General features: G+C 55.9%; 1 protein-coding gene across 2 annotated transcripts; it reads left to right on the forward strand.

Moving 5' to 3' along the window:
• Positions 1 to 14,083: 14,083 nt before the first annotated feature.
• Positions 14,084 to 21,595, forward strand: NOTUM (notum, palmitoleoyl-protein carboxylesterase). 2 transcript variants are annotated; one of them, XM_070388871.1, is made up of 11 exons: positions 14,084 to 14,751; positions 15,898 to 15,950; positions 16,033 to 16,128; positions 16,645 to 16,705; positions 16,960 to 17,018; positions 17,322 to 17,526; positions 18,193 to 18,384; positions 18,510 to 18,610; positions 19,182 to 19,329; positions 20,546 to 20,593; positions 20,825 to 21,595. In XM_070388871.1, the coding sequence occupies exons 1-11, from the start codon at positions 14,420 to 14,422 to the stop codon at positions 21,129 to 21,131; spliced, it is 1,602 nt and encodes a 533-aa protein (XP_070244972.1). In that variant the 5' UTR covers positions 14,084 to 14,419; the 3' UTR covers positions 21,132 to 21,595. The 2 variants fall into 2 exon arrangements, with proteins under 2 accessions (XP_070244972.1, XP_005905432.2); XM_005905370.3 differs by having other exon boundaries at positions 14,086 to 14,751; positions 17,424 to 17,526.
• Positions 21,596 to 21,992: the final 397 nt, after the last annotated feature.

The following is a 21,992-nucleotide window of genomic DNA, read 5'->3' on the forward strand; positions in this document are numbered from 1 at the left end:
GCCTGGGATGGGGCGGGGCCAGCGCGCCTCTGGGTCCGCCCCTGCGTGGCCACGCCCCCGACGCTTTTGGTGGCCCACCCCCCACCCCCACCCCCGAGCGCGCGCCCGACACCTGACCACGGTCACACCGGCCGGGCCACGTGGCCCTGGGTCCGGGCTTGGGGTGCCCTGGGCTCCCTATCCCCTCCGGCCCGTCTTGGGTCCCACTGCCCCTTTTCCTGTCCCGTATGGTCCCTAGGGGTGAAGCCAGGCTCCCGCACCTCTGTGGAGTGAATGCCTGCCGGCCGAGGGGTGGTGTGAAAGTCTGGGAGCAGCTTTGGGGAAGAGCCCGCCAGAAACTCCAAATCAGAGAGCAGATTCGGTGAAAGTCTGCGACGAGCATTCTGACTCTCCGTGCTCTCACTCTGTCCTGTGACAGAATTTGTCCTCTGATTCCAGCTGCCCAAGTCAGTGGAAGGTACGGGGAGGAGGGGCATGTGGATCCTGCCACCTCTCAGGAGTGGGTGCTGCAACGCGCCTTCGTGTAGCTGACACATCCATCTCACCAGCAGCCTCATACTGACAGCATGTTTATGCGAGAAAACGGGAAAGCTTCAGGGTAGCCACAGCTCCAGGGCCACCCTTCCCTGTTTGCCTTACAGTCCTATTGGACTGACTGTGCAACCTCAGTGCCTCACCCAGCCCACACATTGGTCACTATCAGCCAGTCCCCTCTGGGGAGAGGAGCCGCACAGGATACAGGGCAGAGAAGTTTTCTGGCTCAGAGTCAGCTTCAGTTGACCTGACCCTCCCCTTCCCACCTGCTCGCATGGGTCACACCATCCATGTGTAGCTGAGTACACAAGACCTTGGAGCAGACTCCTGGGGGGGCACTTCTGATCACTGCCTGCAAGCTCTCTAACCCACCCTTCAGCCCGCCAAGGCCCCACATGCAGTTCTGTGGCAGCTGGGTCCCTGGTTGCCCCCAACCTGGCCTCTTCAGTACTGCCTGGTTTCCTCAGAGCCCCATCTGCTGGGACAGGCCTTTCGTGCCTGCTCACTTGTTTACTGGCTGTCTCCACGCAGGGCAGCCCTGTCTGCCTGGCTATCCACTGGCAGGCACGCAGACCAGAGTCTCACATGGGGCGGGAATTCTGCAAACATCTGTGAGAGGAATGAGTATTGAGGAGACAAACGTATGTGCAGTCCCCCCACATGTGCTTTCTCCGGTTGCTGCTGCCCGCCAGGCAGATCAGGGTGCCCCGTGCTCCATGGGGTCTGTGTCCTGGTGCTGGCATTAGGAGATGGGAGAGACAGAGCCGACCTGCTTCCCTTAGTTGCCTGGCTGGGTGTGACCTTTTGAAGACCAAGCATGACAGAACAGAGTCTGTGAGGCATCCATGAAGCAAGCCCTGGAGCCGACCTCTTGATGCTGGAACAGCTTGAGAAGCCTCCAGAGGCTGGAAACGCCCAGCAGAGGCTCCCCTGGGACAAGGGATAATTTCAGGCCAGGGGCAAAAATTCAGGCTTGACATACCAGCTCCTCAGCACAGCAGGAAGGACCCTCACCTGTTTCGAGGCAAGTTTGCCACGGATTAGAACTCACAAGCCTGAGTCAGATCTCCTCCATTAGAACTCTTCCATTTGCTTCATGAGGAGGCTGCCTCCTTGGGCTTGCCTTCCTGAGCTCCTCACTGCAACTTGGCACCTTCCCTCATGGCCTCAAGGCCTCCTACAGGGGGTCTGGTTACAGCCTTGAGAGTGTGATCACAACAGAGGTCACAGAGATGACTGTGGGGTCAAAGATTATCTTTGGGAAGCATGCAAGGTCCTAAAGGGGAGTCCTTTCTTGGTGCTCATAGTTCAGCTTCTTTTTGCAGCTCTTATTTTTTCTTCCCAAATTTGCCATTAAAAAAAATGACATATCTGTACATTAACATTCATAGCAGCTTTATCTAATGGTCAAAAGCTGGAATGCAGTTAAATGTCCTTCAACAATGCGGCACATCCACACACGGAGTACTGCTCAGAAATCAAGGGAATGAATACTGACTGCAACCTGGGTGAGTCACGCTGAGTGAAAAGAGCTGGTCCTGGAATTTCTTGGTGGTCCAGTGATTGAGACTCCATACTTCCACTGCAGAGGGTGCGGATTCTATCCCTGGTTGGGGAATTCTGCATGCTGCATCATGTGGCGAAAAAAAATAAAAAGCTGGTCCCCAAAGGCTGCATGTTGTATGATACCATTATGGAAATGACAGTGTTTGGCTTTTTCTCTGTGTGTTAATATGTGCATACGTATTTATATTTTAAAGTAAGTTGATGAAGGACTTCTCTGGTGGGCCAGTGGTTGAAGAATCCACCTTGAAATGCAAGGGACACAGGTTCACTCCCTCGTCAGCAAACTAAGATCCCACATGCTACTGAGCACTGCAGTCACTGAGCCTACATGCTCTGGAGCCCATGTGCCACAACAAAAGATCCCAAATGACGCAATTAAGACCCAACACAGCCAAATAAATGAGTATTGTTAAAAAAGAAAGTAAGTTGATGCTATCTAGGCCCTTTCTCCCCAAATACTGCAGCAGCTCCTCCTAAGAACTAGGACCTTCTCCTGTTTAATCATAACCTGTCACCATATGCAACAAACATGGATATAATGGTATTATCTAATGATATATCTACACAGTCCACGTTAGAATTTCCCTTGTCCCAAAATTGTCCTTTATAGCTGGTTGTCACATTGCATTTGGTTGTTGGGCCTGTTTACACTCCTTTAATCTACCACAGTCCTGGGAATTCCCTGGTGGTCCAGTGGTTAGGACTCTGCACTTTCACTGCTGAGGGCATGGGTTTGATCCCTGGTTAGGGAATTAAGATCCCACAAGCTGTGTGGCACAGCCAAAAATAATAATAACCACAGTGCCTCTGTTTTTCGTTTTGTTTCTATTTTTCATGACATTCACATATTTTAGAGCCCACAGGCTGGATCTGCATGATCTTTTCCTGGAGTTAAACATTCAGGGCAGTGAGGCAGTATAGATGACAGCCTCTCAGGAGCTCCAGGATTTCAGTTTGTCCCATTAGTAAGGATGCAAAGATTGAACCTCCCCATTCCAGGTCCCTTGTAAACTGAATAAGCTGTGTGTGGAGGTAATTCTTTGAGAGCGCAAATATGATGTTTTTCTAAGAACCACTGACCCAGTGGTTTTAGCACCAATTGATACTCCTTGCCTGAATCCATCATTACATTTATGGTGCAAAATCACAGTCTTCCAACCTTATCATTCCCTCTATATTTAACAGGCATTTTCTGATTAAGAATTTTTTTAAATTCCTAAATGTTAATATGAACACATAGATTCTTTTCCTTCATTCAGTTATTCTTTTGATGCTAAAATTTGATCCACATTTGACCAGTTAGACCCTCCGTTCAAGCTGGCTCCTGTGCTTGTTTGGGGAGGGGAGGACAGTTACTTTTTATTTTCATATTATTTCAAACTTAGAAGTTGCAAGAACAGTACAGAAACTAACTCCTGCATGCATGCCTCCTAGACACACCGCTTGTTTACATGCTGCCCATTTGCTTCATCATTATCATTTCTCTCTATGTATATTTTTTCTCTGTCGCTATGTGTATATATATCTTTTTTTTTTCTGAAACCATCTGAGAGTAAGTGGGGACATTGTACACCTTTGCCACTAAATACCTCAGTATGTATTTCTGAAGAAGGGCCACTCTTATTTCACCACCAAACTATGATACAACATTGGGAGATCTGTAATTGATACAACAATCCGAGCTACTCTGCAGTCACCTATAATACTCACACCTTTCCTGCATCTTTTTGACGTTTCTGTTGTTCTCTGAGCACTTCCTCACTTCAGCCGCAAGAAGGTGTCTTAAGCTCACCCAGGATGTCCCTGCCCCAGCCCTGAATGCCATTTCCCAAGGAAGCCCTAATCCCTGTTAGAGGGGAGTGGGATTTAGCAACCAAGGTCTGGAGTTGAGCATGTTCATTGCTACTGGGATGCCTCTGCTTTGTAGGCCCCCTAGGAGACAGAGCAGGCATCCTGAATTCACCACCCTTTAGTCTTCCTCTTCTTTCCTCCTTTCATATTTATACTTGGCTGAATTGTATGACAGACTGGTTCCAAATAGGAAAAGGAGTACGTCAAGGCTGTATATTGTCACCCTGCTGATTTCACTTATATGCAGAGTACATACATCATGAGAAATGCTGGGCTGGATGAAGCACAAGTTGGAATCAAGGCTGCCGGGAGAAATATCAATAACCTCAGATATGCAGATGACACCACCCTAATGGCAGAAAGTGAAGAAGAACTAAAGAGCCTCTTGATGAAAGAGGAGAGTGAAAAAGTTGGCTTAAAGCTCAACATTCAGAAAACTTAAGATCATGGCATCTGGTCCCATCACCTCATGGCAGATAGATGGGAAACAATGGAAACAGTGGCTGATTTTATTTTGGGGGGCTCCAAAATCTCTGCAGATGGTGACTGCAGCCATGAAATTAAAAGACGCTTACTCCTTGGAAGGAAAGTTATGACCAACCTAGACAGCATATTAGAAAGCAGAGACATTACTTTACCAACAAAGGTCCATCTAGTCATGTATGGATGTGAGAGTTGGACTATAAAAAAAGCTGAGCACAGAAGAATTGATGCTTTTGAACTGTGGTGTTGGAGAAGACTCTTGAGAGTCCCCTGGACTGCAAGGGGATCCAACCAGTCCATCCTAAAGGAGATCAGTTCTGAGTGTTCTTTGGAAGGACTGATGTTGAAGCTGAAACTCCAATACTTTGGCCACCTGATGCAAAGAGCTGACTCATTTGAAAAGACCCTGATGCAGGAGGAGAAGGGGATGACAGAGGATGAGATGGCTGGATGGTATCACCGACTCAATGGACATGGGTTTGGGTGGACTCCAGGAGTTGGTGATGGACAGGGAGGTCTGGCGTGCTGCAGTCCATGGGGTCGCAAAGAGACGGACATGACTGAGCTACTGAACTGAACTGTATGAATTTGTCAATATTCAACCATTTTCAATCTCAAAAAAAAAAGGCACAACCAAATAAACCCTTATCCACAGTAAGAACCCTTTTTCAGCAGCATCAACATATTTATTAATTTACTCTGTTCCAAAATGCCCTCCAAATAGCTTTGAAATTACTATAACAATCCTGCTACTAACCAAACCTACTAAGGAAATCTCAAGATCTCTTTGTAATTATTTTTGTCCTCAGAATATATCACACTGAAATTCAGAATATGGTGTTCAAAGCTATTTGAATTCTCTTTTTTCTGTGTGGTTATGTTGATTTGATATACAATAAATGAGTCAAAAAATAATTTATTACTGAATTTTAGGGTCTTTTTCATTCTTTTTCTATTTAATATTATATTTTGATTATGGAAAATATTCATTTATTTGAGTTAAATATTATTTTATTCAAAAGTTATAAATATAAAATGACACATAGCCAGAAAAGGGTCACTCCCTCTTCATCACTCCGACTGTCACCCACATAGGAAGTAATCTTCCAGTTCTGCGGTAGCCCTCCTGTTTTTCTGCAAAGATGAGCGTATGCATGTATCAGAAGCTAAGTGAACACAGATGCAGATTCTCTCCTTCCTTCTTACACAGCAGGTAACACAGAACATACCTTCATTTGTTGTCTTCTCTGCAGCCTGTATGACTCACTCTGGAACCTCGTCTAACTCTGCTCCACTCCACCGTATGGTACATCCAGAGCACAAAGTCCTGGATGTTATATAGGTTAGACAGTGGTCAGGGCTTGGGGTCCAGGCTCCCCTACCTGCACCAAGCAGAGCTTTGACATCTCCTGGCTGCCCGGGCCTCTATTCTTCATCTGTAAAGCTAGGCCCAGGGAGGTGGAGGCTCAGTGCAGGTGAGCCAGACAAACATCACAGGCAGCGATTCTACTCAGTGTCTGTGGGAAATCTTGAGCCAGGTCAGAAGGTGAGGCCAGAGTCCTTACCCCAAGCTGCCCAGACTCCCTTCAACATTGGCCCAGGACCCACCTGAATGCTGGGGTGAGGGGGCAGTAATAGGGGTTATTTTCGCCAGTGCCCCTGATGGGACCAAGGCTGTATTTTCCAAAGAAACAATGTCCCAAACTAGTTCTCTTAGAACTTCAGGTTGTAGGTTAAGGTTTAAAAGCCCCTGGCTGGGCTGACCTGGGGACTGAAGCTCCTTCCACCTGTCTCTTTGGGAAAGTTGTGGCTCATTCTCAGAGCAAGTGGCTTCTGAGGCTCCTCTGAGCTGGACCTGGGGAGGCTCAGCCCTGCCTCACGCTGTGTTTACACTCCAGCTGAATACATTTAAAATATATATAAAGATATATATAGACAGATATAATTGTAGTAAAATTACAATTTAAATTTAGTAAGTTTAAAATCCACCTTCCAACATAGATTCTCTGGGTGATTATCTGTATTATCATTAAGGCTTTCCACTGCCAAAGGAAAAAAAAAAATGTGAGTTCCTGATGGTGGCCTGCTGTCCACCCTCAGCACTCTCCACTTCATGGCCACCCGCTCAGCCCATTCTCCAGGCCTTTCCTCAGCTCCCTCCCATCAGAAAGGTGATGCCCACAGGTCACCTGCTGGGGGGCTTCCCTGACAGTTTCCCACCTGCTGCCCTCTGCCTGGTTTTCTCGTTTTCTGTCCACTCGTGACCTCACATTGTGGAGTCCCTTGAGCAGCTGTCTCCATCATCTGCCCCCTTACCCCCAGCAGACAAGCCTGGGACAGGGCTCCGGTGAGTGCATGTGAGATCGTCAGGGACCCCCACGCCCCCACCACCATGCATGGAGCTGCCCCACATCTGGTCTCAGTTGGTGACCTCCAGACCAGGCAGACACCTGAACAGGTAAGAATCTCGGCTCCTACTCACACCTGGAAAGGAGATCACACTGTTAATTTCATGAAATTAGTTCCGTTTCTAAGCTGCCACCGGCTAGCAGAAGAATCAACACCCTTGATTCAGGAGCTTGCTGGGCCCTCAGTGTCCTCCTCTGAGAAGTGGATCCTGACTCCTGGGTGGAGGGTGGTGGTGCTTCTGCAAGATGGTGTGAGGAAAGTGCTCAGCATAGTCCCCAACGCCCCGCCCTCTAGCCAGTTCTGTAAGCAAACACGGTGGGATTTGGAGAGGACAGGGAAGCCACCTTCCTGCTCCTCCTCACCTCCTCGTCCCTCCCAGGCAGTGGCTTGACAGCTGTTCCCAGAATCTGCTTTGAATTAAAAAGTGGTGTAGCTCTTTAAGAAAAGCATCCGCCACCCCCGCCGCCCTGCTGCCCCCTTTGAAGTCGCTGGCGCTGAAAGGTTCCCAGTGGCAGATCTGAGGGTTTGTTTCTGCCTCCCCAGAGGCCACGTGCGGATCACAGGGTGAGAGGGAGGGAGGGCCGAAGGTCACATGGCCTGCAGCCGCTATTGCAGCCAGCGATGAGGACCAGCAGGCTGCTCGGATGGGGACCAGCCGACTGGAGCTCATTAGGGCTCAGCAGAGCCAGCAGCTGGGAAAACTAAGGAGGAGCTGTCTCTGGCCCTCTCCACAGGCCTGGGGCAGCCTGACCTCCCCCTCACCCTCTCATCTATATAGTGAGGAGCATGCCCTGGCACTTTGCAGATGCTCTGGTGACACCCCCAAGAAGCCCCATCTCCACAGATGTGTAGGAAGCCCCTCCCATCCCCATCACCTTCCTCCCCTCAGCTTTGGAATGTGGCTGGTCGCAGGGGGACCCCGGTGGACCCTGACACTCCATAGTTAGCCCAGGTCAGCTGTGGGTTGGCATCCAGGAGAGTCCTTCAGCCAGGATCGCCCACCAGCCAGGTGGGGCTGTGTGGGGAGGGTGGGCTGGGGTCAAACCTGGGGCCAGAAAACTCTACCAGTCCTCTGTTCACAGGCATGGGAGGGCGGGGCTTGCGGCAGAGTGACAGGCACATCTGGTACTCAGCTTCCTCCTTCAGCCCTAGAGGCTCTCACCCCTAAGTAAAGGGAGCTCTGATTCCCACATGCTCCCATTCCTATGGTGAGGGGCGTATGGGTCCTTTCTGCAGGTGACCCCAAGGCTGCTCAGGCCAGGCCTGCAAACGGCCACCTGCAAACAGGAGAGGACAACTTCTGACATCATGCCTCAGAGTTGTTTGTAAAGGCCTGGAACTGACCAGGTGGCCCCAGACCCTGTACCAGACGGCTCCAGGGGATGGGCTTTTCTCATCAAGGCCCCAGGATGTGAACCGAAGGGGGTTTCTGCTGATGGAGAGCTGGGGGTCGGGGAAACCAAGCAGATTCAAGTTCTGTGATTGCGTGACCTCAACTTGAGGCCCCTCCCACAGCTCAAAGCTAGCTGTGGGCTCTTGGCTGGCTGGGGAGTAGGGGTTCCATTCAGGGCAAGCCACTGGTGGGGGGTGTGGTGGTCTGCCCCACTTTCCTGCCCTCTTGGGCCTCAGAGGCCAGCAGCTGGGATGCAGAGCCGCCCAGGTGGTTGTGCAAGGCGGGGCGGCTGAGGCCAGCAGGGAACAGCTGGGCCCCAGACGGCAGGCAGCAGCTGCAGCCCAGAGCAGCCTTGTGCTGTTGGAGCCCTGGGCTCAGGGCCCTGGGGATCCCCAGGAGGAAGCTGGCTATGTGATACGGGGCCGACCCAAGTCCTGGTAAGGACACTGAGTCTGGAGCCTCTGGACATCCTGAGACCCTGAAGGCCCAGTCCAACAGGTGGGATCCCCTGCACCACTGACTGCCCCCCACCATACATTCCTCCCCAGGGCCTGCTGGCCAGCAGGGACCCCAAGCCTACCCCAACTCGGGCTCTAGCTCTTGTTTCCCAAAATGTTCCATCTCTGATGCCCCCTTCCCAGAAACTAGGCACATGTGGACGCATATGGACAGGGCTTCCGGTGTGGCTCAGTAATAAAGAATTTACCTGCGATGGAGAAGACGCAGGAGACGCCACAGGTTAGATCCCTGAGTCGGGAAGATCCCCTGGAGGAGGGCTTGGCAACCCACTCCAGTATTCTTGCCTTGGAAAATCCCATAGAAAGAGGAGCCTGGCACACTCCAGTCCATAGGGTCGCACAGGGTCAGACACGACTGAAGTGGCTGAGCGTGCACGCATGCCACACGTGGACCAGTCTCATCAGTTCCTTCTGTGTTCCCTCCCCTAAAACTTCCTCCCCAAAGGGCCAGCCCCTGAACCCCCATCCCATATCTAAAGATGGCACTTCAAAAGAGGCAGAGGCTCCCCTCTGGGCTCTCATTTTCCTAGGCCTCCTTGCACCTGGGCATGCATAGGATCTAAGCTTGGCTAGAAGCACCTATTGCCCACCTGAACGGGAACCAGGAAGCCAAGAGACAGGAATGATGCAGAAACTACCTGGACATGGCAATGGTTTGGGGCAGGGTTGGCAGAAGCGTGAGTCCCACGTCCAGCGTATCTGGTGTCCATGGGCCATTGTTCCCGCTTTTCCTCCTCAAGCTTGAGTGTCAGCCCTCCAGACATCACACAAGCCCCCTGTGCCCAGGACCGCAGTCTGCCTTGGTTCCTGAAGAATGGTTGGCATCCACTGGGGAGCAACAACCATCATTGATCACGTGCTCACTGGCCTATACAAGTCCCGCCCCATTTCATGCTCCTATGACCCTGGAAGGCAGGTAGTATTCTCGTTCCCACCCTACAGATAATAAGCCTGAGGTTCAGAGAACCAGGTGCAGGCCCAGCAGGGGCAGATGTAGGCTCTCAGCCCCACGGCTACATCTGTTATTGTGTGGGTCACCATAGACATCTGTCTAATAAGTGAATAGTGGCATGTACATCCCATGTCCCAACTGAATCTCCAGGGTGGGACCAGCCTACCACATTCACTCACCTACCCTCCTTCCCTGCCAGTTACCTGGTGCTTCAGGCCCAGCCTGCTGACCACCACTGGTCAGACCCTTAGGTGTTTGGTTTTGGGGTTTTTTTAGGTAAAATTCATAATATAGAACCACTTTAGGGACTTTCCTGGTGGTCCATGGTTAAGAACCTGCCTTCCAAAGCAGGGGACATGGGTTCAATTCCTGGTCGGGGAACTCAGATCCCACATGCCACCGGGCAACTAAGCCCATGCACCACAACTAGAGAAGACCCCGTGGGCCGCACCTGGAGAAAGCCCAAGTGCTGAAAGGAAGAGACCATGCGCTGCATTGCACATCCAGCACAACCAAAACCAAAACAAAAGCAAACAAAAAAACCCTTAAGGTGCACAATCCCAAGGCATTTAGTACATTCACAGTGTTGTGCAACCATCACCACAGTCAATTTTAGAACATTTTCATCATCCCAAAAAGAAGCCCTGTACCCTTTAGCAGTCACTCCCTGCTCCTCCCTGTCCCCTGGAAATTAACAGTCTGCTTTTCTATCCCTATGGGATTCCCTGGTAGCTCAGAAGGTAAAGAATCTGGCTGCAATGCAAGAGATCAGAGTTCAATCACTGGGTCGGGAAGATCCCCTGGAGAAGGGAATGGCTACCTACTCTAGTATTCTTGCCTGGAGAATTCCATGGACAGAGGAGCTTGGCAGGGCTACAGTCCATGGAGTCACAAAGAGTTAAGACAGGATTGAGCAAGAAAGGCCTTTCTATCTTTATTGATTTGGTTACTCTGGATATTTCATGTAAATGGAATCATAAGATACGTGGCCTTTTGTTTCCAGCTTATTTCACTTGCCTTATTGTTTTTAAGGTTCATCTATGTTGAAGCACGTGTCAGTACTTTGTTCCTTTTCGTGGCTGAATAATAGTCCATTGTGTGGATGGACCACATTTTATTCATTATGGACATTGGGCTGTTTCCCCCTTTTGGCTACAGTGAGTACTGCTTCTGTGAACAGTGATGGTTAGGCTTTTGTTTGAACACCTGTTTTCATCTCTCTTGGGATTGTACCTAGGCGTGGAATTGCTGAGCCATGTGATAATTTTGTATGTAACTTACTGCACAGCCACCAAACTGTTTCCATAGCAGCTATACTCTTTTGTATTCCAGCCAGCAATGCATGGGCTCTAGTGTCTCCATACCCACACCAATGCTTGTTGTTTTCAATGTTTTCCTTTGTTTGTTTTTGTTTTGGCTGCACCACATGGCTTGCTGGATCTTAGTTCCCTGACCAGGAATTGATCCCGATCCTTGGCGGTGAAAGCACTGAGTGCGTCATAACCACTGGACTCCCAGGGAATTCCCTGCTTTCCATATTTTTTTATCACAGCCATCCTAGTGGGTGTGAGGTGTTATCTGAACTTCCACTGTTCAGTCCAGGATCCCTTTCCTCCCACGTGTCAGGGACACGGCGGCTTCTAGGCTGAGTGCAGGCAGCCTGGAAACTGAGGCCAACCTGCTGTCCTGGGAATCTCCCTCCCAGATTTTGGGAGCTGAAGACTGAATTGGAGGAGTCCGAGGTGCAGAAGGTAAAGCTGGCCCTTGAGGGAACAGAGCCAGTCTGTGAGAGTCGAGAGGAGAAGGGGGTATGAACAGCTCCAGAAGGCTCTCAGGAGCTGTTGCCCCCAAGAGTTGGGGTCCGGGGTCTAAAGCTTTAAAGAAGAGGATGTGGGAAAGGCAGAGACACGGAAGGACAGGCAAGTTCTGGGGAAGGCTCTTCAATACTGCTAGTAGTGTTGAATAAAGCAAACAGGAACTCGTTTTGGTCAAAGTGCAGGCTAAATCTCATTACAGCAATGCCAGCGAGTGCAGCATGCAAGCTCCCCCCTCACACTGGAATTCCATTGGCAGTCGTAACTGCCATTCCCGCAGCGCTGAGCACTTTCACGCATGGGCTCCCGTAATCCCACAACAGCCCTCTGATGGAGGTACGGTCGTTGCCCCGCTTTAAAGAAGAGGAAACAGAGGCACACAGAGAGGTCATGGAGCTTGCCCAGGATCTCCTGCCAGGAAATGGCTCAGAGCCAGGTCCGTGTGAAGCAGAACTCTATGCAATCCTGCCATCCGGCTGGAAGCAGTATTTCCCTGCCTGGGACTTAGAATAACAGACTCTTAGACGGAGAAGGTTCCTGGGGCTCGTTCTCCCCAATGCCTAGGAACACCTTCAAATGGGGCAATCTGCCTTTGAAGTGCCTGCCTCTGGCCAGTCCTATGGAGGGCCTGTATACTGACCTGACAACCGCAGTGTGGCAAGCGTGGGTTTTTGAATGAACAGAGCTCACACTCAGCTCTTCCGCTAGCACTTCTGAGTCTCTGGTCCCCTCAGCAGGAAAATGGGTGCCCAGCTGCCCTATGGGTGCTTGTGGGGAGGCCCTCTGTCACAGTCTGCCCTCTTCTCCATTGCGTGATTCCAGCCAAGGCTGACCTCTGGGGCACCTCAGCCTGATACAAGGCTTCGAGGTTGAAGTTACAGTTTCAGCCTCACAGAGAAGCTCTCAAGGGCCCTGTCTGGTCTCTCACTGTGTCTTCTGAGAGACCGCTGAAGCAGCCTGCTGTGTGTGTGTGCGCGGGGTGGGTGTGGTAACTGTTTACCCCACAGCTCATTACCCAGCCCAGGGACTGCTGAGGAGGACAGTGCTCGGGGCCAACAGGGCAGGAGGGGAAGGCAGGGGCAGTGGTCCCTGGTGTGGCCAGAGGCTCTGGCAACCTCTCTTCTCCTGCCTCAGAGGGGCTGCAGGTGCTTGCCTCCCTGAGGACACAGCTTCCCTACTGCCCCAAGTCAGGAGGGAGCTCAGGAAGCTGTGCCCCAGCTCTAGACCCCTGTCCCGAAAGGCAAGGTCTATTTCTTATCTTTGGAACGGCTTAATGACATCCGCGAAGCTGTGGCTGGGAGGGGAATGAGAGGTCTTTCTACCAAAGCTGTCTATGGTGCTTAGTGTGTGTTGTGTGTAGGGCAGATAAATCCCCCTTTTTTTCTTTTGTCTGTCCACGCAGCCCGGAACAAGCTCCTAAGTAAGCAGCTTCCCCCCACACACACACCCCATTTTGGATTCTGAGAACTCTCCTTCTGTCCCCAGTGAGGTGCGCTGGGAAGGTGAGACGAAGGGGCAGGTACACTTTATTGCCCGGAGGTCACTGAACAGAGACCAAGCCGGGAGCTCTTCCATCTTGGCCCACGCCCCGGTGTCGGCTGGGGCGGGAAGAGGTTCTTAGGGGTCCCTGGCTCGGGATGCAAAGCCAGAGAACACGCGGGGAGGAACCAGGACGTCACCCCGAGGCCCACCGACCTCGGAAAGTGGCGGCGCCCCCTCTGCACCCACTGTCTCCGAGGGCCGCCCAGAATCTGTCCACCCAGGCGCGGGACAGGGCGACTCCCCCGTGGCGCCGTGCTGCGGCGCCCAGTCCCTCCGGCAGGTCGCCGAGGGCGCCGGGGCCTCGCGCCACACCTGTCCGCTCCTCCGGGAGGCCCCGGCGCCTCTGCTGCCGGCCCCTCGGCGCGGAGCCCTGTGTCCGCCGTCGCTTTGATCCCGGGGGCCCCGCTGGATAAAAGTCCCGGGCGGCTCCGCGCCAGCGCCAGAGGGGAGGCAGCCGAGCCGGGCGTACAGCGGGCTGGCGCTGGGCGAGCGACGCCAAGGAGCCGGGGCCGCGGGGCCGCCCGCGCGGGCCGCGGTGAGCGCGGGACTCCGGGCCGGTTCGGGGTGGGGGCTGCCGACCGGGGTGCCAGTCGCCCGCCGCTGCTCTGGGCCTGGGCGGCGGGAGCGAAGGGCCCCCGGCGGCTCAGGTGAGCGCTCCCCTTGCGCCCCCAACCCGTCGGGCCGACCCGCCGCGTGGCCAACCGAGCTTCCCCCCGCGCGGAAAAACCCCGCTCCTTCCCCGCTGGCCCCCGTGCGCCGCCCCTTCCAGCCGCCCGGGGGCGGGGGCGGCGGCGCCGGGCTGGCCGCGGTGAATGAGCCGCCGGGGCTGCCGGGCCGCGCTGCCCCCCACGGAGCCGGGCCGGGAGCGCCTCCGGCGGCCGCGGCGGGGTAGTCCAGGCCCCTCCGTCAGGCTTGCGGTTTGGGAAGAAAAGGCGATGCCTCCGCCAAGAAAAGAGCGAGCGCGGCCCCCTCCCCCTCCGCCGAGCCCGGGCGGCGGCGGCGGCGGCACATCTAACGCGCGGGCACCCGGGCCGCCGCGGCCCCCGCAAACTACGCCCAGGCTCGGCCCCCGCCGCTCATTGGCGCGGGCCGGAGCCAGCGCACCCAGACCCTGCGCTGCCCTCGGCCGGCCGCGCGCGGAGTCCCAGCTGCCCAGGCCGACGGCGCCCGGCCCCGAGAGCCTCGACGCCGAGCCGCCCGCGCCTCCTCGGCCGGGCCCAACGCGGGGAGCGGGGCGAGCGAGCAGGCGCGGCTGGCGCGCCGCGGCCCGGGCGCCCCCGGCCTGGCGCCCTCGCCGCCGCGCCGCCTCAACGCCTCCTGCTCTCCGCAGGTGGCCGCGGGCCCGAGCGGTGCGGCCATGGGCCGAGGGGTGCGCGTGCTTCTGCTGCTGGGCCTTCTGCACTGGGCCGGGGGCGGCGAGGGCAGGAAGACCTGGCGGCGCCGAGGCCAGCAGCCACCCCCGCCGCCGCCCCCGCCGCGGGCCGAGGCGGCCCCGGCAGCCGGGCAACCGGTGGAGAGCTTCCCTCTGGACTTCACGGCCGTGGAGGGCAACATGGACAGCTTCATGGCACAGGTCAAGAGCCTGGCGCAGTCCCTGTACCCCTGCTCGGCGCAGCAGCTCAACGAAGACCTGCGCCTGCACCTCCTGCTCAACACGTCGGTGACCTGCAACGACGGCAGCCCGGCCGGGTAAGGCCTGCACCCGCCCGCCGCGACCAGCGAGCCCCCGTCGGTGGCCCCGGGACCGCCGGCTGCCTGGTCACCAGCGGGTGCGCACCACCCGCCTCCCTGTCCCCGCTCAGACGCACGGAGCCTGCATTGGACTGTCCTTGCTGGCCGCAGCGGTGGTCGCCCACAAGGGAAAGGGCTCCCGTCGGGCCTCGGAGGCGCTGGCTCCGGGTAGGGCCCTGCTAGGCGACTAGCTGCGCGGGGGTTGGGGCAGCGTTGGTCCTGGGCCAGCCCCGGGCACTGACCCCTCGGCCACCGGTACCCAGTCCCTGTACTCGCGTTCTTCGTTCCCTGGGCGGGGAGATGGCAGTCCGCGAGTGGCCCTGACTCCAGCAAGAGGAGGTGACACAGCGGGGCGGAGGGACGCCTGCCGTCCGCACCTCCACCCCCATCCCAGCTCAACTCGCCCCGTCTGCTCCGGGCTGCTGCTGGGACTGCCAGAGATCCAGCCAGCCGGAGGAATAGACAGGGGGCGCAGGTGGGACAGAAGGACCTGGGGTGCGGCATTCACCCCCTCTCCAGCCCCTAGCAGATAAAGGAAGGATGCGAGGCTGAGGGTTGGGGAGGGGTTAGGGCTGCCCATGCCCTCAAGTGACTGCACAGCCTGAGGAACACGACGTTAGGTCCGACCTTGGTAGGAAGGATGCGACGCCGCTTCGATGGCGCCCGGGCCCCTCCACGCCCGCCTGTGCGACCCCGTCCCCCTGCCCCACGCACCCTCGAGAGTGCTTTTCACTCTCCAAGCTCCACTGCGCATCCCAGGAGGATCTGGAGCCCTGGCGAAGACCCCACCCCCCACCCCGCCTGGCCGCCTGCGCCGGGGTTACAGCGGGTCCCGCGCGGGGCGGGCCGTGGGGATTTTCCACGGACCACACAGCCCCTCGCCGCCCTTCCCCGCCTCGCGAGCGCCACCTCCCGGGACTGACCGCCGCTGGCCCGGCCGGGCGCGCTCTTCGGGGGCCTGTCCGCTGGCGCCCCCGTGCGGCCGGCGCGTGCCCGGCGACAGGTGGAATGACCCCTATCTCCCCGAGCTGGACCCTGCAGCCCCCGCTCGCCGTCCCCCCTACCCCCCGCCATGACCACCCACTCCACTCACTTCCCTTGCAGCTACTACCTGAAGGAATCCAAGGGCAGCCGGCGATGGCTACTCTTTCTGGAAGGTGAGTCTCAGGTGCGGATGCAGCGGGGCAAGAGGAGGGTCCCCTCGGCACTGGACCCTGAGGTTGTGGGCTGTGCCCGCAGGAGGCTGGTACTGCTTCAACCGGGAGAACTGCGACTCCCGATATGACACCATGCGGCGTCTCATGAGCTCCAAGGACTGGCCCCGCACTCGCACAGGTCAGCGCGCCAGGGTTTGCCGAGGAATCCCCAGGAGGCCAGGGGAAGGGAAAGGGGCTCATAATTGGAAGTCCTGGAAGAAGCCTCTTCTCCTTCATTCCCTAGATCCCCAGAGAGGCCCCACCCCATCCGTCCCCCACCCCACCAAGATTAGGGAACATTCACTCTAACATTTCATTCTTATTCCACAGGTAACTTCCCAGGGCTCACCCTGGCTACACAGTACAGAGCTGGTCCCTGGTCAAAGTAGCTGGTGGAAGGGGGGGAGGTTGAGGTCATGTCCAAAAGTCACAGCCCGGCTGGGCATCCTGGTCATGGAGACTCCTTGGAGTAACTAAACCCATCCATTCCCCACTTCCCCGGCAACCTTAGTTCAGGTGGGTGTCACCATCCACCTCCTTGCTGGAGCTTGGTAGGATCCCTCTACATCCGCTTACCTTCCTGTAGTCTTCACCCCTGCCTGCATGCCCTGCTCCCACCAAAAAGACCTACTGCCTCTGTTCTTCCCTGTCACAGGCACAGGGATCCTGTCCTCCCAGCCAGAGGAGAACCCCCACTGGTGGAACGCCAACATGGTGTAAGAGGGAGCCAGAAGATCCTTTCTGGGGGAGGGGAGTCCTGTCTTGGGGGTCCTTTCTGGGGGCTCCTTCCTAAGAGGTTCTTAGGGGAAGTCCATCCTGGGGGATCCTGTCCTTAAGGGGATCTGGTCCTGGGAGAGGTCCTTCCTAGGGAGGTCCTGTCCTCAGGAGTCCTTCCCGAGGAGGGTGATCCTTCCTGGGGTCCTCGGGCAACAGAGGAGCATGGCAGGCTCACACCATCCATGTGTCACAGCTTCATCCCCTACTGCTCCAGCGATGTGTGGAGTGGGGCTTCATCCAAGTCTGAGAAGAGTGAGTCCCATGCCTTCCCCTCCACCCCCTCCCCCCCACCCCCACAGAGGCAGGGCAGGGAGGACAGCACTTGTGGGGAAATACAGACGTTCAGCCTTGTGACTCCCTCTAACCCTTCGATAGTGTGTCCCAGGGTGCACGCCCCCAGCGCCCACTGCCTGGCTTGTCCATGGCTGGCCTGACACTGGGGGAGGGGGTTCCTCACTCCTAGGTGTTCCCCGAGGAAGGGCCCCCAGCACAGTCTTGTGTACCTGACCCACCTTCCTTCAATCTACCCCTGCCCCTGTTCCCATCCTGTGGAAGACCCTCCAGACACCCAGCTATACCTGACCTCCTTCCAACCTGGGGATGGGAGGACTGGCTGTCCAGGCCACCACTTGAAGCCAGCTCTCCTTCTCTGTGCAGATGAGTACGCCTTCATGGGCACCCTCATCATCCGGGAGGTTGTGCGAGAGCTCCTGGGCAAAGGGCTGAGTGGGGCCAAGGTGCTGCTGCTGGCAGGGAGCAGGTGGGCTGGGCAGGGGCTGGGGTGGGAGTGTGGATGGAAGGGAGAAGATGGGGCTGAGCCAGGGCAGACGCATGGCCAGGAGGCTCAGCAACATGGGGCATCTCTGAGGTTTGGCTCCCGAATGCCATGTGGCTGGAAGCTGTCCCGCAGACGCTTCTGCCTCCGTGGTTGTTGGGTGTGAGGGAGGCTTTGGATCACAGTGACCTAGGCAGTTGACTAGGGGCTAGCTGTGGACCAATGCACCGCCAAGGGCTGGGGTCCCTGTAGGCAAGATCACTTCATTGTATCCCAGTGGGCTTGTATCCCAGTAGGGGACTCAGGGGTTGTCTAAGGAATGGACAGAGGGGCCTGGACCACAGAGTTCACCTTCATTTTCAGATAAGGGAACTGAGTCAGAGAGTGAGAAGGGGGGGAGGGAAGAAGGGGTGGGAGGAAGTGAGATGACCCGACACTTAGCTCTGTGTCAGTGCCTGGAGCTCTGCCAGCCCTTCTCTGCCTCCAAGACCTGGAAGGGCCCAGGGGCCTTACACACGAACCCAGAACGTGGTGGCAGCTCAGAATGCTCTTGGATCCCTGTGCCCTGGGGAATGGGCTGGGGCTGGGCAGGCCTGGTGGGTGAGTGTCCTTCCTCAATCTGCCCGGCTTGACCTCCCACCTTCCCTGCAGTGCGGGGGGCACAGGGGTGCTGCTGAACGTGGACCGCGTGGCCGAGCAGCTGGAGGAGCTGGGCTATCCAGCCATCCAGGTGCGGGGCCTGGCTGACTCCGGCTGGTTCCTGGACAACAAGCAGTACCGCCGCACAGACTGCATCGACACCATCACCTGCGCGCCCACAGAGGCCATCCGCCGGGGCATCAGGTGCCCCGGGAGGGAGGGCCCATTCTGTGCAGAGGGCCTGGGATTGGGTGGCATCAGGGGGTGGAGGAGCTCGTGGGGGCTGGGTGGGAGGGGGAGAGCAGCCTAACCTGCAGTGTGTGGCCTAGGTACTGGAACGGGGTGGTCCCGGAGCGCTGTCGGCGCCAGTTCAAGGAGGGCGAGGAATGGAACTGCTTCTTTGGCTACAAAGTCTACCCAACTCTGCGCTGTGAGTGGGCACGCAGGGAGGTGGGGGGGGGGGCGCTGGGTGGGGTTTGGCGGTGGGTGTCCAGCCTTTCTGTGTCTGCTGGAAACCCAGCCTGGAGTCCAGTCCTTAGAGGCTAGGCTCAGAGACCATTGCCACACCCAAGAAGGGTTGACAAAGTCATCTGAGCCTGGCCAGGACTTTCTCAGTTTTAGCGCTAAAAGTCCACTCAGTTCAAAGCAAACTAGGATGGTTGGTTACGCTGACCACACCCACGGTGAGGAACGTGCCTTGGAGTTGAATCCCAGTGCTGTCCCTGCGTGGGGCCTTGGCTGTCCCTCGCCAGCACCACACTCGAAGCAACATAATCGCCATGTTTTGGTCAAAGCGGAGTCCTTGGAGCCAGGCCAAGGTGGGAGGAGGGAACGAGGCACCTCTTCAAGGCAGCGTGCCAGGGGGACTAGTCGCCAGCACTCTGCAGCCAGGGCCTGGCTGGGCTGTGAGCCTGCTGTGGAGCTGGCTTTGGCCTCTGCCCCTGGAGCCTGGGGTGGGGGGCAGAGCTCCGAGGCGAGGCCCAGCTGAGCCATCCCCCCAGGCCCGGTGTTCGTGGTGCAGTGGCTGTTTGACGAGGCCCAGCTGACTGTGGACAATGTGCACCTCACGGGGCAGCCAGTGCAGGAGGGCCAATGGCTGTACATCCAGAACCTGGGCCGTGAGCTGCGGAACACACTCAAGGATGTGCCGTGAGTGTGTGGGGACCCCACTTGGCCCCCCAGATACATAGTAAACCACTTGACTTGAAAAGAGAGGCCGCAAAGATGGAAAACAGGAAGCAGCCCAGGGGTCCTTGAGGTGATAAACTGTGGTCAATGTAGACAAAGGGGTACTACCCAGCGCTAGAGAGGAGTGAGCAACTGAGCCGCGAAAAGAGGAGGAACTGTAAATGCATGTTACCAAGTGAAAGAAGCCAGTCTGAAAAGGCCACATGTGGTGTGATTCCAACTCTGTGACATCGAACCCAAGTCTTTTGCATCTCCTGCATTGGCAGGCGAATTCTTTACCACTGTGCCACCTGGGAAGCCCCTATGACATCCTGGAAAAGGCAAAACTATGGACACAGTAAAAAGATCAGTGGTGGCCAGGGGTTGGGAGAGAGAGGTATAAATAGGTGGAGAAGAGTAGATGTTTAGGGCTGAGGAACTGCTCTGTATGGTACAACGGTGGACACATGTCATTGCAGTCGTAGTAGCGTTAGCCGCTCAGTCATGTCCGACTGCGACATGTAGCCTACCAGGCTCCTCTGTCCATGGAATTCTCCAGGCAAGAATACTGGAGTAGTAGCTCTTCCCGTCTCCCTCGGACCTTCACAAGCCAGGGATTGAAGCCTGGTCTCCTTCATATAGGCAGATTCTTTATCATCTAAGCCACCAGGGAAGCCCATGTGTCATTATACGGTTGTCCAGATTCATAGACAGTACAACTCCAAGGATGAACCCTGATGTAAACTACAGACTCTGGGTGGTGATAATGTGTCATCTAGGTTCATTGATTGTAACAAACATACCAACTGGTGGGGGATATTCATGATGGAGGAGGCTGTGAATGGATAAGAGCAGGGGATGAAAAAGAATCTATGTCTTCCATTCAATTTCAATGTGAACATAAAGCTTCTGTGAAAAACTAAAGTCTATTAAAAAAACAAATATTCACCTGTCCAGCAGAGCCCCTACTCTGAGCAGGATTTGGAGGCAGAAAGGGACAGGGGTTAATAGGGCACCTGGGAGCTGGTGGGGATAAGGCGTAGGGGGAGCCACTGGCCAACACAGCAAGCAGCAGGAGGGAAGTAGGAGCCAGGTAGGGGACAGCCTCCCAGGAGAGGAGCTGTGACCTATGCGCTTTGGGGTGGGGAAGGAGCTGAGGTGTGATGTGGTTGCTCACAGGTTGCCTTCTCCCTAACAGGGCCAGCTTTGCCCCCGCCTGCCTCTCTCACGAGATCATCATCCGAAGGTCAGTGCCCCCTGGCCCCAGAACAGCTTGTATCCATGGCTCTCAATCCAGACATCTGCAACGCCCCCATCCCCAGCAGGCCTGCCCACCAGCCTCCCCAGCTCTGGCTTCTTCTGAGGGTTTTCAAAACCACTTGCACAACCAGCTGTGTGGCAAGAACTCAGTGGTGGCAATGCCGTCCCCTGCTTTGGCCACACCCGAGTGATCCCCAACCTGGGTTTCTGTCTGCAGCCACTGGACAGACGTCCAGGTGAAGGGGACCTCGCTGCCCCGGGCGCTGCACTGCTGGGACCGAAGCCTCCACGACAGCCACAAGGCCAACAAAGCCCCCCTGAAGGGCTGCCCCATCCACCTGGTGGACAGCTGCCCCTGGCCCCACTGCAACCCCTCATGCCCCACCATCCGGGACCAGTTCACGGGGCAGGAGATGAATGTGGCCCAGTTCCTGATGCACATGGGCTTCGACGTGCAGACGGTAGCACAGCAGCAGGGCCTGGAGCCCAGTAAACTGCTGGGGATGCTGAGCAGCGGAAGCTAGGGCCCTTCGCCCCGGCCATCTCCCCTCCAGGCCCTCCTGCCCTCCTAGGACCGCAGGGCCCCTGCCATCCCCACCCTGGGTCTGGACGCCCTCCCTTGGCAACCTTCACTGTCTCTCTCCTACTGCCTCTGAGGGGCCCCAGCCAGAGATGGTGGACCTGCCATCAGCCTGGCTGTGGTCCTTGGCCCCCTCCTGCCCCGCCCTCCTGACACCCCCCATCCCCATTGCCTCATTCCTAACCGCCCCATACTCCCTCCACCTCCAACCCATGGTAGGGAGCCAGAAGCACTGGATTCCTCAGCCTCCAGCCCAGAAGGCATACTCCCCCAGCCCAGCCCCCCAGCCTCTCCTGCCCTTTTGTATTATTTTATAAAGTGACTTTTTTATTAATTTTTTAAAAAAAGAAAAATAAGCAAGAAATATATAGTGAATGATATTGTTTTGTAACATATTTTTTTTAAATAATGAAGAAAAGATAACAAAAGAGCCTCACCCTGGAGACGTGTTTATTTGAGGGGGTACTTTGGCTGCTTCACACCCCGACCTGACCCGGACCCCTACAAACCCAGGGCAGCAGGGAGAAGCTGAGAGGGACTCCGGGGCCTTTTCCAACCCCTGCTCCTTCTGTTCATCCTTTCCACACACAGCAGTAATGGGCCTGTCTCAGACAAGCCCCCAGCATGGTTTGAAGCTCCCTTTCCTCTTTATTTTGATCTTGGGGTGACATTCACGCCACACCTCCTCCATTTCTAGGGGCACGACTCGGCATTTGTACATCGACAGTGCTGTGTCTCCAACAGCAACCTCCACTTTCAAAACTTCATCACAAAACACTCCCTACCCAGCTAGCACATTCTTTGA

This window comes from Bos mutus, chromosome 19 (assembly GCF_027580195.1).
Source record: "Bos mutus isolate GX-2022 chromosome 19, NWIPB_WYAK_1.1, whole genome shotgun sequence".
NCBI lineage: Eukaryota > Metazoa > Chordata > Mammalia > Artiodactyla > Bovidae > Bos > Bos mutus.

Bases quoted from the DNA above. Each gene is read 5' to 3' on its own strand.
- NOTUM (XM_070388871.1), top strand. From the start codon at position 14,420: ATGGGCCGAGGGGTGCGCGTGCTTCTGCTGCTGGGCCTTCTGCACTGG. The intron at 16,706-16,959 runs GTAAGAGGGAGC...CATGTGTCACAG, and splicing joins TGGTGGAACGCCAACATGGT to CTTCATCCCCTACTGCTCCA. The intron at 19,330-20,545 runs GTGAGTGTGTGG...TCTCCCTAACAG, and splicing joins AACACACTCAAGGATGTGCC to GGCCAGCTTTGCCCCCGCCT.